This window comes from Salmo salar, chromosome 06 (assembly GCF_965601325.2).
Source record: "Salmo salar chromosome 06, fSalSal1, whole genome shotgun sequence".
NCBI classification, from domain to species: Eukaryota; Metazoa; Chordata; class Actinopteri; order Salmoniformes; family Salmonidae; genus Salmo; species Salmo salar.
The window spans coordinates 2,070,001-2,087,500 of NC_138296.1; the positions used below are offsets into that span (position 1 = coordinate 2,070,001).

Genomic DNA, 17,500 nt, shown 5'->3' on the forward strand with positions numbered 1-17,500 from the left:
TCCCTATATAGTGCACTACTTTATACTACAGCCCTATTCCCTATATAGTACACTACTTTATACTACAGCCCTATTCCCTATATAGTACACTACTTTATACTACAGCCCTATTCCCTATATAGTGCACTACTTTATACTACAGCCCTATTCCCTATATAGTACACTACTTTATACTACAGCCCTATTCCCTATATAGTACACTACAGCCCTATTCCCTATATAGTACACTACTTTATACTACAGCCCTATTCCCTATATAGTGCACTACTTTATACTACAGCCCTATTCCCTATATAGTACACTACTTTATACTACAGCCCTATTCCCTATATAGTGCACTACTTTATACTACAGCCCTATTCCCTATATAGTACACTACTTTATACTACAGCCCTGTTCCCTATATAGTACACTACTTTATACTACAGCCCTATTCCCTATATAGTGCACTACTTTATACTACAGCCCTATTCCCTATATAGTGCACTACTTTATACTACAGCCCTATTCCCTATATAGTACACTACTTTATACTACAGCCCTATTCCCTATATAGTACACTACTTTATACTACAGCCCTATTCCCTATATAGTACACTACTTTATACTACAGCCCTATTCCCTATATAGTACACTACTTTATACTACAGCCCTATTCCCTATATAGTACACTACTTTATACTACAGCCCTATTCCCTATATAGTGCACTACTTTATACTACAGCCCTATTCCCTATATAGTACACTACTTTATACTACAGCCCTATTCCCTATACAGTGCACTACTTTATACTACAGCCCTATTCCCTATATAGTACACTACTTTATACTACAGCCCTATTCCCTATATAGTACACTACTTTATACTACAGCCCTATTCCCTATATAGTACACTACTTTATACTACAGCCCTATTCCCTATATAGTACACTACAGCCCTATTCCCTATATAGTACACTACTTTATACTACAGCCCTATTCCCTATATAGTGCACTACTTTATACTACAGCCCTATTCCCTATATAGTACACTACTTTATACTACAGCCCTATTCCCTATATAGTACACTACTTTATACTACAGCCCTATTCCCTATATAGTACACTACTTTATACTACAGCCCTATTCCCTATATAGTACACTACTTTATACTACAGCCCTATTCCCTATATAGTGCACTACTTTATACTACAGCCCTATTCCCTATATAGTACACTACTTTATACTACAGCCCTATTCCCTATATAGTACACTACTTTATACTACAGCCCTATTCCCTATATAGTGCACTACTTTATACTACAGCCCTATTCCCTATATAGTACACTACTTTATACTACAGCCCTATTCCCTATATAGTACACTACAGCCCTATTCCCTATATAGTACACTACTTTATACTACAGCCCTATTCCCTATATAGTGCACTACTTTATACTACAGCCCTATTCCCTATATAGTACACTACTTTATACTACAGCCCTATTCCCCATATAGTGCACTACTTTATACTACAGCCCTATTCCCTATATAGTACACTACTTTATACTACAGCCCTGTTCCCTATATAGTACACTACTTTATACTACAGCCCTATTCCCTATATAGTGCACTACTTTATACTACAGCCCTATTCCCTATATAGTGCACTACTTTATACTACAGCCCTATTCCCTATATAGTACACTACTTTATACTACAGCCCTATTCCCTATATAGTACACTACTTTATACTACAGCCCTATTCCCTATATAGTACACTACTTTATACTACAGCCCTATTCCCTATATAGTACACTACTTTATACTACAGCCCTATTCCCTATATAGTACTCTACTTTATACTACAGCCCTATTCCCTATATAGTACACTACTTTATACTACAGCCCTATTCCCTATATAGTGCACTACTTTATACTACAGCCCTATTCCCTATATAGTACACTACTTTATACTACAGCCCTATTCCCTATATAGTACACTACAGCCCTATTCCCTATATAGTACACTACTTTATACTACAGCCCTATTCCCTATATAGTGCACTACTTTATACTACAGCCCTATTCCCTATATAGTACACTACTTTATACTACAGCCCTATTCCCTATACAGTGCACTACTTTATACTACAGCCCTATTCCCTATACAGTACACTACTTTATACTACAGCCCTATTCCCTATATAGTGCACTACTTTATACTACAGCCCTATTCCCTATATAGTGCACTACTTTATACTACAGCCCTATTCCCTATATAGTACACTACTTTATACTACAGCCCTATTCCCTATATAGTACACTACTTTATACTACAGCCCTATTCCCTATATAGTGCACTACTTTATACTACAGCCCTATTCCCTATATAGTACACTACTTTATACTACAGCCCTATTCCCTATATAGTACACTACAGCCCTATTCCCTATATAGTACACTACAGCCCTATTCCCAATATAGTACACTACTTTATACTACAGCCCTATTCCCTATATAGTGCACTACTTTATACTACAGCCCTATTCCCTATATAGTGCACTACTTTATACTACAGCCCTATTCCCTATATAGTACACTACTTTATACTACAGCCCTATTCCCTATATAGTGCACTACTTTATACTACAGCCCTATTCCCTATATAGTACACTACTTTATACTACAGCCCTATTCCCTATATAGTGCACTACTTTATACTACAGCCCTATTCCCTATATAGTGCACTACTTTATACTACAGCCCTATTCCCTATATAGTGCACTACAGCCCTATTCCCTATATAGTACACTACTTTATACTACAGCCCTATTCCCTATATAGTGCACTACTTTATACTACAGCCCTATTCCCTATATAGTACACTACTTTATACTACAGCCCTATTCCCTATATAGTGCACTACTTTATACTACAGCCCTATTCCCTATATAGTACACTACTTTATACTACAGCCCTATTCCCTATATAGTACACTACTTTATACTACAGCCCTAGTCCCTATATAGTACACTACTTTATACTACAGCCCTATTCCCTATATAGTACACTACTTTATACTACAGCCCTATTCCCTATACAGTGCACTACTTTATACTACAGCCCTATTCCCTATATAGTGCACTACTTTATACTACAGCCCTATTCCCTATATAGTGCACTACTTTATACTACAGCCCTATTCCCTATATAGTGCACTACTTTATACTACAGCCCTATTCCCTATATAGTGCACTACTTTATACTACAGCCCTATTCCCTATATAGTGCACTACTTTATACTACAGCCCTATTCCCTATATAGTACACTACTTTATACTACAGCCCTATTCCCTATATAGTACACTACTTTATACTACAGCCCTATTCCCTATACAGTGCACTACTTTATACTACAGCCCTATTCCCTATATAGTGCACTACTTTATACTACAGCCCTATTCCCTATATAGTGCACTACTTTATACTACAGCCCTATTCCCTATATAGTGCACTACTTTATACTACAGCCCTATTCCCTATATAGTACACTACTTTATACTACAGCCCTATTCCCTATATAGTACACTACTTTATACTACAGCCCTATTCCCTATACAGTGCACTACTTTATACTACAGCCCTATTCCCTATATAGTGCACTACTTTATACTACAGCCCTATTCCCTATATAGTGCACTACTTTATACTACAGCCCTATTCCCTATATAGTGCACTACTTTATACTACAGCCCTATTCCCTATATAGTGCACTACTTTATACTACAGCCCTATTCCCTATATAGTGCACTACTTTATACTACAGCCCTATTCCCTATATAGTGCACTACTTTATACTACAGCCCTATTCCCTATATAGTGCACTACTTTATACTACAGCCCTATTCCCAATATAGTACACTACTTTATACTACAGCCCTATTCCCTATATAGTGCACTACTTTATACTACAGCCCTATTCCCTATATAGTGCACTACTTTATACTACAGCCCTATTCCCTATATAGTGCACTACTTTATACTACAGCCCTATTCCCAATATAGTGCACTACTTTATACTACCCTGGTCTTATTGACCATCTTCTAGTTGTTTAACACCTCATCTGTCACGCCCTGACCTGAGAGAGCCTTTTTATGTCTCTATTTAGGTTTGGTCAGGGTGCGATTTGGGTGGGCATTCTATGTTCTATTTTCTATGTTTTGTATTTCTTTTTTGGCCTGGTATGGCTCTCAATCAGGGACAGCATCGTTGTCACTGATTGGGAGCCATACTTAGGTAGCCCTTTTCCCCACCTGTCCTTGTGGGTAGTTAACTTTGTTTGTGGCACTTTGCCCTGTAAGCTTCACGGTCGTGTTTGTATTGTTTATTGGTTTTGCTGGCGACATTCAATAAAGAGGAAAATGTACGCTCACCACGCTGCACCTTGGTCTACTTCATCCGACGGTTGTGACATCATCCATATTTATATATTATATTTATTTAACTTTTGTTTAACAAGTCAGTTAAGATCAAATTCTTATTTACAATGACGGCCTACCAAAAGGCAAAAGACCTCCTGCGGGGACAGGGGCTGGGATTAAATAAATAAATAAATAAATAAATAACATATACATTTAGGACAAAACACACATCAAGACAAGAGAGACAACACAACACTACATAAAGAGAGACCTAAGACAACAACATAGCAAGGCAGCAACACATGACAACACAGCATGGTAGCAACACAACATGGCAACAACATGGTAGCAACACAACATGGCAACAACATGGTAGCAACACAACATGACAACAACATGGTAACAACACAACATTTACATGGTACAAACATTATTGGGCAAAGTCAACAGCACAAAGGTCAAGAAGGTAGAGATGAGGGCTGCAGTAGATATCTCAGATAGGGGGGAGTGAGGCCTAAGAGGGTTTTTATAAATAAGCATCAACCAGTGGGTCTTGTGATGGGTATACAGAAATGACCAGTTTACAGAGGAGTATAGAGTGCAGTGATGTGTCCTATAAGGAGCATTGGTGGCAAATCTGATGGCTGAATGGTAAAGAACATCTAGTCGCTCGAGAGCCCTCTTACCTGCCGATCTATAAATTACGTCTCCGTAATCTAGCATGGGTAGGATGGTCATCTGAATCAGGGTTAGTTTGGCAGCTGGGGTGAAAGAGGAGCGATTACCATAGAGGAAACCAAGTCTAGATTTAACCTTAGCCTGCAGCTTGGATATGTGCTGAGAGAAGGACAGTGTACCATCTAGCCATACTCCCAAGTACTTGTATGAGGTGACTACCTCAAGCTCTAAACCTTCAGAGGTAGTAATCACTCCTGTGGGGAGAGGGGCATTCTTCTTACCAAACCACATGACCTTTGTTTTGGAGGTGTTCAGAACAAGGTTAAGGGTAGAGAAAGCTTGTTGAACACTAAGAAAGCTTTGTTGTAGAGCACAATATCTGGGAAGGGGCCAGCTGAGTATAAGACTGTATCATCTGCATATAAATGGATGAGAGAGCTTCCTACTGCCTGAGCTATGTTATTGTTGTAAATTGAGAAGTTGCGTGGGGTCTAGGATTGAGCCTTGGGGTACTCCCTTGGTGACAGGCAGTGGCTGAGACAGCAGATGTTCTGACTTTATACACTGCACTCTTTGAGAGAGGTAGTTAGCAAACCAGGCCAAAGACCCCTCAGAGACACCAATACTCCTTAGCCGGCGCACAATAATGGAACGGTCTACCGTATTAAAAGCTTTGGCCAAGTCAATAAAAATAGCGGCACAATATTGCTTAGAGTCAAGGGCAATGGTGACATCACTGTGGACCTTTATTAAACATCCATAACCTGAGCGGAAACCAGATTGCGTACCAGAGAGAATACTATAGACATCAAGAAAGCAAGTCAGTTGAGTATTTTCCAACACTTTTGATAAACAGGGCAAAAGAGAAATAGGCCTATATCAGTTAGGATCAGCTTGATCTCCCCCTTTAAATAAAGGACGAACCGTCGCTGCCTTCCAAGCAATGGGAACCTCCCCAGATCAAATCAAATCAAATCAAATGTATTTATATAAAGCCCTTCTTACATCAGCTGATATGTCAAAGTGCTGTTACGGAAACCCAGCCTAAAAACCCCCAGAGAGGAGAGACAGGATAAAAAGAGATGTCAGAGAGAGGTTTGGTGATGATAGGAGCAGAAACCTTAAAGAAGAAAGGGTCTAAACCATCTGACCCGGATGTTTTTTTGGGGGGGTCAAGTTTAAGGAGCTCCTTTAGCACCTCGGACTCAGTGACCGCCTGCAGGGAGAAACTTTGTAGCAGGGCAGGACGAAAAGAGGGAGAAGCATCGGGGACTAGTCGCATTAGAAGGGGTGGGTGATGAGGAAATGTTGGACGGGCAAGGAGGCATGGCTGAGTCAAATAGGAATCCTGACTTAATGAAGTGGTGATTTAAAGAGCTCAGCCATGTGCTTCTTGTCAGTAACAACCACATCATCAACATTAAGGGACATGGGCAGCTGTGAGGAGGAGGGTTTATTCTCCTGGTCTTTAACTGTTTTCCAGAACTTCTTGGAGGTTAGACACACAGAGAGAGAACTGCTCCTTAAAGTAACTAACTTTGGCCTTCCGGATAACCTGAGTGAACTTATATCTCATTTGCCTGAACGAGAGCCAGTCAGCATGAGTATGCGTGTGCCGAGTCTTTCGCCAAATGCAATTCTTGAGGTGGTAGTAACTCTGCAAGATCACGGTCGAACCAGGGGCTGAACCCGTTTTTAATTCTAATATACCCTGGTCTAATTAACCATCTAGTTGTTGTTTAACACCTCATCCATATTCCCTGGTCTAATTCACCATCTAGTTGTTGTTTAACACCTCATCCATATTCCCTGGTCTAATTCACCATCTAGTTGTTGTTTAACACCTCATCCATATTCCCTGGTCTAATTCACCATCTAGTTGTTGTTTAACACCTCATCCATATTCCCTGGTCTAATTCACCATCTAGTTGTTGTTTAACACCTCATCCATATTCCCTGGTCTAATTGACCATCTAGTTGTTGTTTAACACCTCATCCATATTCCCTGGTCTAATTCACCATCTAGTTGTTTAACACCTCATCCATATTCCCTGGTCTAATTGACCATCTAGTTGTTGTTTAACACCTCATCCATATTCCCTGGTCTAATTCACCATCTAGTTGTTGTTTAACACCTCATCCATATTCCCTGGTCTAATTAACCATCTAGTAGTTGTTTAACACCTCATCCATATTCCCTGGTCTAATTCACCATCTAGTTGTTTAACACCTCATCCATATTCCCTGGTCTAATTAACCATCTAGTAGTTGTTTAACACCTCATCCATATTCCCTGGTCTAATTCACCATCTAGTTGTTTAACACCTCATCCATATTCCCTGGTCTAATTGACCATCTAGTTGTTGTTTAACACCTCATCCATATTCCCTGGTCTAATTCACCATCTAGTTGTTGTTTAACACCTCATCCATATTCCCTGGTCTAATTGACCATCTAGTTGCTGTTTAACACCTCATCCATATTCCCTGGTCTAATTCACCATCTAGTTGTTGTTTAACACCTCATCCATATTCCCTGGTCTAATTCACCATCTAGTTGTTGTTTAACACCTCATCCATATTCCCTGGTCTAATTCACCATCTAGTTGTTTAACACCTCATCCATATTCCCTGGTCTAATTGACCATCTAGTTGTTTAACACCTCATCCATATTCCCTGGTCTAATTCACCATCTAGTTGTTGTTTAACACCTCATCCATATTCCCTGGTCTAATTCACCATCTAGTTGTTGTTTAACACCTCATCCATATTCCCTGGTCTAAATCACCATCTAGTTGTTGTTTAACACCTCATCCATATTCCCTGGTCTAATTCACCATCTAGTTGTTTAACACCTCATCCATATTCCCTGGTCTAATTCACCATCTAGTTGTTTAACACCTCATCCATATTCCCTGGTCTAATTCACCATCTAGTTGTTGTTTAACACCTCATCCATATTCCCTGGTCTAATTCACCATCTAGTAGTTGTTTAACACCTCATCCATATTCCCTGGTCTAATTCACCATCTAGTTGTTTAACACCTCATCCATATTCCCTGGTCTAATTCACCATCTAGTTGTTGTTTAACACCTCATCCATATTCCCTGGTCTAATTCACCATCTAGTAGTTGTTTAACACCTCATCCATATTCCCTGGTCTAATTCACCATCTAGTTGTTTAACACCTCATCCATATTCCCTGGTCTAATTCACCATCTAGTTGTTTAACACCTCATCCATATTCCCTGGTCTAATTGACCATCTAGTTGTTTAACACCTCATCCATATTCCCTGGTCTAATTCACCATCTAGTTGTTTAACACCTCATCCATATTCCCTGGTCTAATTCACCATCTAGTTGTTTAACACCTCATCCATATTCCCTGGTCTAATTCACCATCTAGTTGTTGTTTAACACCTCATCCATATTCCCTGGTCTAATTCACCATCTAGTAGTTGTTTAACACCTCATCCATATTCCCTGGTCTAATTCACCATCTAGTTGTTTAACACCTCATCCATATTCCCTGGTCTAATTGACCATCTAGTTGTTTAACACCTCATCCATATTCCCTGGTCTAATTCACCATCTAGTTGTTTAACACCTCATCCATATTCCCTGGTCTAATTCACCATCTAGTTGTTGTTTAACACCTCATCCATATTCCCTGGTCTAATTCACCATCTAGTTGTTGTTTAACACCTCATCCATATTCCCTGGTCTAATTCACCATCTAGTTGTTGTTTAACACCTCATCCATATTCCCTGGTCTAATTGACCATCTAGTTGTTTAACACCTCATCCATATTCCCTGGTCTAATTCACCATCTAGTTGTTTAACACCTCATCCATATTCCCTGGTCTAATTCACCATCTAGTTGTTTAACACCTCATCCATATTCCCTGGTCTAATCACCATCTAGTTGTTGTATATCTGTATACCTGTAGCTGTTGTCAGTGGTATGGGGATCTCCTGTAGCAGATGTTAGACTGACATCTGGTTGAAGTGTGGGATGTAGGTTTGACGTGGTTCATTATGAACTGTTTATTCTGGTAGTGGTAGTGGTTGTCCAGTTAACATCATTTATTTCCATCTTTCTTTTCTGTCTGTTGGATATGGGGTAGGAATAGTAACACTACCTCTCTCTTCTCTCTTCTCTCTCCATCAGGATGATAAATAACTCTTCTCTCTCTCTTCTCTCTCGCTCTCTCTCTCTCTCTCTTCTCTCTTCTCTCTCCATCAGGACGATAAATAACTCTTCCCTCTCTCTTCTCTCTCTCTCTCTCTCTCTCTCCATCAGGACGATAAATAACTCTCTCTTCTCTCTCTCTCTCTCTCTCTTCTCTCTCTCTCTCTCTCTCCATCAGGACGACAAGTCAACGTTTTTCCAGTTTGGAGCTTCCATCCAGCAGGAGGCGCTGTTGATGTTGAGCATTATGGAGGAGTACGACTGGCACATCTTTTCTATAGTCACCTCCAAGTTCCCCGGATACCAGGAGTTCATCAACATCCTCAAGAGCACCGTGGACAACAGGTATGTATAGACATACTCCAAGTTCCCCCGATACCAGGAGTTTATCAACATCCTCAAGAGCACGTAGCATGTATGTAGCGTTATATATAATATACAATAACATATACTGTAGGAATATATATAATATACAATAACATATATCATTATATATAATATACAATAACATATACTATAGGAATATATATAAAATACAATAACATATATCATTATATATAATATACAATAACATATACTGTAGGAATATATATAATATACAATAACATATATCATTATATATATAATATACAATAACATATACTGTAGGAATATATATAAAATACAATAACATATATCATTATATATAATATACATTAACATATGTCATTATATATAATATACAGTTACATATACTGTAGGAATATATATAATATACATGAACATATGTCATTATATATAATATACATGAAGATATACTGTAGGAATATATATAATATACATTAACATATGTCATTATATATAATATACAGTAACATATGTCATTATATATAATATACAGTTACATATACTGTAGGAATATATATATATATAATATACATTAACATATGTCATTATATATAATACACATTAACATATGTCATTATATATAATATACAGTTACATATGTCATTATATATAATATACAGTAACATATACTGTAGGAATATATATAATATACAATAACATATATCATTATATATAATATACAATAACATATACAGTAGGAATATATATCAAATACAATAACATATATCATTATATATAATATACATTAACATATGTCATTATATATAATATACAGTTACATATACTGTAGGAATATATATAATATACATGAACATATGTCATTATATATAATATACATGAAGATATACTGTAGGAATATATATAATATACATTAACATATGTCATTATATATAATATACAGTAACATATGTCATTATATATAATATACAGTTACATATACTGTAGGAATATATATATATATATATATATATAATATACATTAACATATGTCATTATATATAATATACATTAACATATGTCATTATATATAATATACAGTACCATATGTCATTATATATAATATACAGTAACATATACTGTAGGAATATATATAATATACAATAACATATATCATTATATATAATATACATTAACATATGACATTATATATAATATACAGTACCATATGTCATTATATATAATATACAATAACATATACTGTAGGAATATATATAATATACAATAACATATGTCATTATCTATAATATACATTAACAAATACTGTAGTAATATATGTATAATATACATTAACATGTACTGTAGGAATATATATAATATACATTAAAATATACGGTAGGATTATACATAAAATACATTACAATATACCATTAAATATAATATATATTAACATATACTGCAGGAATATATAAAATACACATTAACATACAGTTGAAGTCGGAAGTTTACATACTCTTTGGTTGGAGTCATTAAAACTCATTTTTCAACCACTCCTCAAATTTCTTGTTAGCAAACAATATTTTTAGCAAGTCAGTTAGGATATCTACTTTCTGCATGACACAAGTCATTTTTCCAACAATTGTTTACAGACAGATTATTTCAATTATAATTAACTGTATCACAATTCCAGTGGGTCAGAAGTTTACATACACCAAGTTGACTGTGCCTTTAAACAGCTTGGAAAATTCCAGGAAATGATGTCATGGCTTTAGAAGCTTCTGATAGGCTAATTGACATAATTTGAGTCAATTGGAGGTGTACCTGTTGATGTATTTCAAGGCCGACCTTTAAACTCAGTGCCTCTTTGCTTGACATCATGGGAAAATCAAAAGAAATCAGCCAAGACCTCAGAAAAGAAATTGTAGACCTCCACAAGTCTGGTTCATCCATGGGAACAATTTCCAAACGCCTGAAGGTACCAAGTTCATCTGTACAAACAATAGTTTGCAAGTATAAACACCATGGGACCACGCAGCTGTCATACCGCTCAGGAAGGAGACGCGTTCTGTCTCCTAGAGATGAACGCAGTGTCACGCCCTGCTCCCGCTCTTCCCCCCTGGCGCTCGAGGGCGCCAGGCTGCCCTGCATTACGCACTCCTGCCACCATCATTTACGCACACCTGTGTGGTGTCTTTGGCTATGCCGGATTAAGTGATATGACATGCTATTCTATAAAATAATTCCTCTTAAGCTAATCAGGTAAATGTAATTAACTAGAAAGTTGGGGCACCACGAAATAATGTTTATAGAGCTGTTATCTTCTGAATAAACTCTTAAAGACCTGGTAATCTTTTACATCAATAGCAGTCAATATATAATCATCACTTTATTCACTCTCATCTGAAAGTTGTAAATTCTTGGTTATCTTCAATACAAAATTTGGTTTAATTATTTATTTACTAAATACCTAAATAATCACACAGAATTACATCTACACAGAATGGATGATACATTGATTACAAATGATGTCATAAAGAAAATGTCCCTGGTGGAAATGTCCTCTGGTCTGATGAAACAACAATAGAACTGTTTGGCCATAATGACCATCGTTATGTTTGGAGGAAAAAGGGGGAGGCTTGCAAGCCGAAGAACATCATGTTGTGGGGGTGCTTTGCTGCAGGAGGGACTGGTGCACTTCCCAAAATAGATGGCATCATGAGGAAAGGAAAATGATGTGGATATATTGAAGCAACATCTCAAGACATCAGTCAGGAAGTTAAAGCTTGGTCACAAATGGATCTTCCAAATGGACAATGACCTTAAGCATACTTCCAAAGTTGTGGCAAAATGGCTTAAGGACAACAAAGTCAAGGTATTGGAGTGGCCATCACAAAGCCCTGACCTCAATCCTATAGAAAATCTGTGGGCAGAACTGAAAAAGTGTGTGCGAGTAAGGAGGCCTACAAACCTGACTTAGTTACACCAGCTCTGTCAGGAGGAATGGGCCAAAAATCACCCAACTTATTGTGGGAAGCTTGTGGAAGACTACCCCAAAACGTTTGACCCAAGTTAAACAATTTAAAGGCAATGCTATTGTCACGTCCTGACCTTAGAGAGACGTTTTATTTCTCTATGTGGTTAGGTCAGGGTGTGATGTGGGGTGGGCATTCTATGTTATCTATTTCTTTGTTTTTGGCCGAGTATGGTTCCCAATCAGAGACAGCTGTCTATCGTTGTCTCCGATTGGGAATCATACTTAGGCAGGCCTTTTTCCCCACCTGTGATTGTGGGATCTTGTTTTTGTGTAGCTGCCTGTGAGCAGCCCCAGAACGGCACGTTTTTTGGGGGGTTTTTTCTCCTGTTTTTGTTGTTTTGGTGAGTTTCATCTTCATTAAAAGACGTGGAATTCCATGCACGCTGCGTCTTGGTTTATTTATGATCGGGAGTTTGAAGATAGCGAACGTGACACAAACAGTATAAAGGCAATGCTACCAAATACTAATTGAGTGTATGTAAACTTCTGACCCACTGGGAATGTGATGCACATTGAAAGTGAAAGAAATAGTGAAAGAAATAAAAGCTGAAATAAATCATTCTCTCTACTATTATTCTGGCATTTTACGTTCTTAAAATAAAGTGGTGATCCTAACTGACTTAAAAAAGGGAATTTTTACTAGGATTAAATGTCAGGAATTATGAAAAACTGAGTTTAAATGTATTTCGCTAAGGTGTATGTAAACTTCCGACTTCAACTGTATGTCATTATATATAATATACATTAACATATTACATTATGTTAATGTAATATTACACTGCCTGTGACAAAACATTAGGAACACCTGCTCTTTCCATGACATAGACTGACCAGGTGAATCCAGGTGAAAGCTATGATCCCTTATTGATGTCACTTGTTAAATCCACTTCAATCAGTGTAGATGAAGAAGGGGAGGAGACAGACGGGTTGAAGGAAGGATTTTTAAGCCTTGAGACAATTGAGACATGGATTGTGTATGTGTGTCATTCAGAGGGTGAATGGACAAGACAGAAGATTGAAGTGTCTTTGAACGGGGGGCATGGTAGTAGGTGCCAGGCGCACCGGTTTGAGTCAAGAACTGTAACGTTGCTGGGTTTTTCACACTCAGTTTCCCAACAGTGTATCAAGACTAGTCCACCACCCGAATATATTATATAGTACCAAGAGTTTATTAACTTCCTCAAGAGAACTGTCGACAACAGGTATATATACACATTAGCATATAGCATTAAATATAATATATTAACATATACTGTAGGATTATATATAATATACATTAACATATACTGTAGGATTATATATAATATATATTAACATATACTGTAGGAATATAAATAATATATATATTAACAAATGTTATTATATATAACATACATGAACATATACTGTAGGAATATATATAATATACATTGACATATACTGTTAGATTATATATAATACACATTAACATATGTCATTATATATAATACACATTAACATATACTGTAGGAATATATATAATATACATTATCATATAGGATCATATACAATATACATTATCATATAGCATTATATATAATATACATTATTATATAGGATTATATATAATATACATTAACGTATAGGATTATATATTATATACGTTATCATATAAGATTATATATAATATCCATTAACATATAGGATTATATCTAATATACATGATCATATAGGATAATATACAGTATAATGTTTACATTAACATATAGGACTATATATTATATATTAACATATAGGATTATATATAATATACATTAACATATAGGATTATATATACTATACATTAACATATAGGATTATGTACAGTATAATATATACATTAACATATAGGACTATATACAGTATAATATATACATTAACATATAGGATTATATATAAAATACATTAACATATAAGATTATACAGTGAGTCTACAAAACATTAGGAACACCTTCCTGATATTGAGTTCCACCCCCTTTTGCCTTCAGAACAGTCTCAATTCGTCGGGGCTGTGACTCTACAAGGTCTCAAAAGTTTTCCACAGGGATTCTGGACCTGTAGCACATATAACGTTAGATGGTGTTTTAACTGTTCGTCCCCTCTCTCTCTCTATCTCTCTCTCCCTCTCTCTATCTCTCTCTCCATCTCTCTCTCATCTCTCCATCGCTCTCATCTCTCCCCATCTCTCTCCACCTCTCTCCATCTCTCTCCATCTCTATCGCCATCTCTCTCCATCTCTCTCTCCATCTCTCTCATCTCTCCCCACCTCTCTCCACCTCTCTCATCTCTCCATCTCTCCATCTCTCTCTCATATCTCCATCTCTCTCCATCTCTCTCTCCATCTCTCTCATCTTTCCATCTCTCTCCCATCTCTCCATCTCTCTCCATCTCTATCTCCATCTCTCTCCATCTCTCGCTCCATCTCTCTCATCTCTCCCCACCTCTCTCCACCTCTCTCATCTCTCCATCTCTCTCTCATATCTCCATCTCTCGCCATCTCTCTCCACCTCTCTCCATCTCTCTCCACCTCTCCATCTCTCTCCACCTCTCTCCATCTCTCTCCACCTCTCTCCATCTCTCTCCACCTCTCCATCTCTCTCCATCTCTCTCCACCTCTCTCCATCTCTCTCCACCTCTCCTCATCTCTCTCCACCTCTCTCCATCTCTCTCCATCTCTCTCCACCTCTCTCCATCTCTCTCCATCTCTCTCCATCTCTCTCCACCTCTCTCCACCTCTCTCCACCTCTCTCCACCTCTCTCTATCTCTCTCTATCTCTCTCCACCTGTAGTTTTGTAGGCTGGGACCTGCAGCACATCATAACGTTAGATGCTGTGGAAGAGGACAGTAAGAGTCAGATCATGTTGAAGAAGGTCCAATCCCCGGTGGTTCTGTTGTACTGCTCTAAAGACGAGGGAGTGTTTATCCTGGAGGAGGCTCGCTCCCTGGGCCTCACCGGGTTTGGATACATCTGGATCGTCTCCAGCCTGACCTCTGGCACCACCGAGACGGTACCAGAGGAGTTCCCCTCGGGCATGGTGTCCGTCTCCTCTGAGGACTGGGATTATCCTCTGGAGGCGCGGGTGAGGGACGGGTTGGGCATCATAACGTCCGCGGCCTCCGCCATGCTGGAAGAGTACGGAGAAATCCCTGAAGCTAGGACTTCCTGTTACGGGACACAGCCGGAGAAGCCTTCCAAGGTTCCTCCACTCGCTCTGCACAAGTAAGACATGGAGACGGGAGTGTGTGTGTGTGTGTGTGTGTGTGTGTGTGTGTGTGTGTGTGTGTGTGTGTGTGTGTGTGTGTGTGTGTGTGTGTGTGTGTGTGTGTGTGTGTGTGTGTGTGTGTGTGTGTGTGTGTGTGTGTGTGTGTGTGTGTGTGTGTGAGAATTGCTGTTACCTGCTTTCTCATGGTACTAGTTTGTCTCCTAACTGCCTAGCAACATGTTCCTGAGACAGAGAGAGAGAGTTAGAACTGAGGAAGAGGAGAGGACAGAGAAGAGGGAAGAGAGAGAGAGGTCGCCTGGTCTAGGGATCTCCAAATCTAAAGGAGGGCTTGATGAGACATCTCTCCTTTCTCCTCTCTCCTTCTGTTCAACTCCTCTTCTCTCATCCTGTCTTCACTCAGCTCACAGCATGCAGTGGGAGTTGTTGCAGGTCCTGCCAGGTGTGTGTGTGTGTCTGCCAGCCCAGGGTCTGCCCATCCATCTGCCTGATGAGGGAGTCGGCTGAGAGGGGAGAGAGAAGGGTGTGAAAACAGAAAGGGAGAGGACGAGGGAGGATGGAAAGAGCAGGAATAGAGTAGAACAGAGTCATGAGAAAAGAGGACAGGAAGTAGACTACAGCTGTGAGGGAGAAGCAGAACATAGTCTGGAAGAGAGAGGAGCAGAACATAGTCTGGAAGAGAGAGGAGCAGATCATAGTCTGGAAGAGAGAGAAGCAGAACATAGTCTGGAAGAGAGAGAAGCAGAACATAGTCTGGAAGAGAGAGAAGCAGAACATAGTCTGGAAGAGAGAGAAGCAGAACATAGTCTGGAAGAGAGAGAATCAGAACATAGTCTGGAAGAGAGAGAAGCAGAACATAGTCTGGAAGAGAGAGGAGCAGAACATAGTCTAGAAGAGAGAGAATCAGAACATAGTCTGGAAGAGAGAGATGAGGGTGGAATAATGGTAAAGGAGTGAAAGAAAAGAAAGACAGGAGAGAGGAGAGGAGAGGGGAGAGGAGAGGAGATTGACTGTGAGAAGAGAGAGGAGAGGAGAGGAGAGGAGAGGAGAGGAGATTGACTGTGAGAAGAGAGAGGAGGAGGAGAAAGGAGAGGAGAGGAGATTGACTGTGAGAAGAGAGAGGAGGAGGAGAAAGGAGAGGAGATTGAGTTTGAGAAGAGAGGGGAGGAGGAGAGAGGAGAGGAGATTGACTGTGAGAAGAGAGAGGAGGAGGAGAGAAGAGGAGAGAGGAGATTGAGTTAAACAGGAGAGAGAGGAGGAGGAGAGAAGAGGAGAGAGGAGATTGAGTTAAACAGGAGAGAGAGAAGGAAGGAGAGAAGAGGAGAGAGGAGGAGAGAAGAGAGTCCATGTTGTCCAGTCCAGTCCCATCTCCCTTGGGTTAGATGGTAGAACTATGTGTTGAAGCTGTACAGTCCCATCTCTCTACTGTACAGACAGCTGACCTATTTCCCAGCATGCCTATCAGCCCAAGGTGGTTTCACCGATGATGGCGGGACACAGATGGTGCTGTTGCGGGTCAGAGACCTCAGCCAATAGGAGGACAGGTCCAGGACACGGTGTGACCTGATTGGCTGGGTTAGGTCAGAGAATGTAGTTAGATCACATGAGAAGGCAGTTAGATCACATGAGACGTCAGGGGAGAGGA

At 38.9% G+C, this 17,500-nt stretch overlaps 1 protein-coding gene across 1 annotated transcript in view; it reads left to right on the top strand.

The window, feature by feature from the left end:
• Positions 1-17,500, top strand: part of LOC106596204 (glutamate receptor ionotropic, NMDA 2A-like) — a 266,124-nt gene that overhangs the window by 159,761 nt on the left and 88,863 nt on the right. The window contains 2 exon segments of the mRNA XM_082976231.1: positions 9,457-9,623; positions 15,423-15,854. Coding sequence (XP_082832357.1) covers positions 9,457-9,623; positions 15,423-15,854 — 599 coding nt within the window.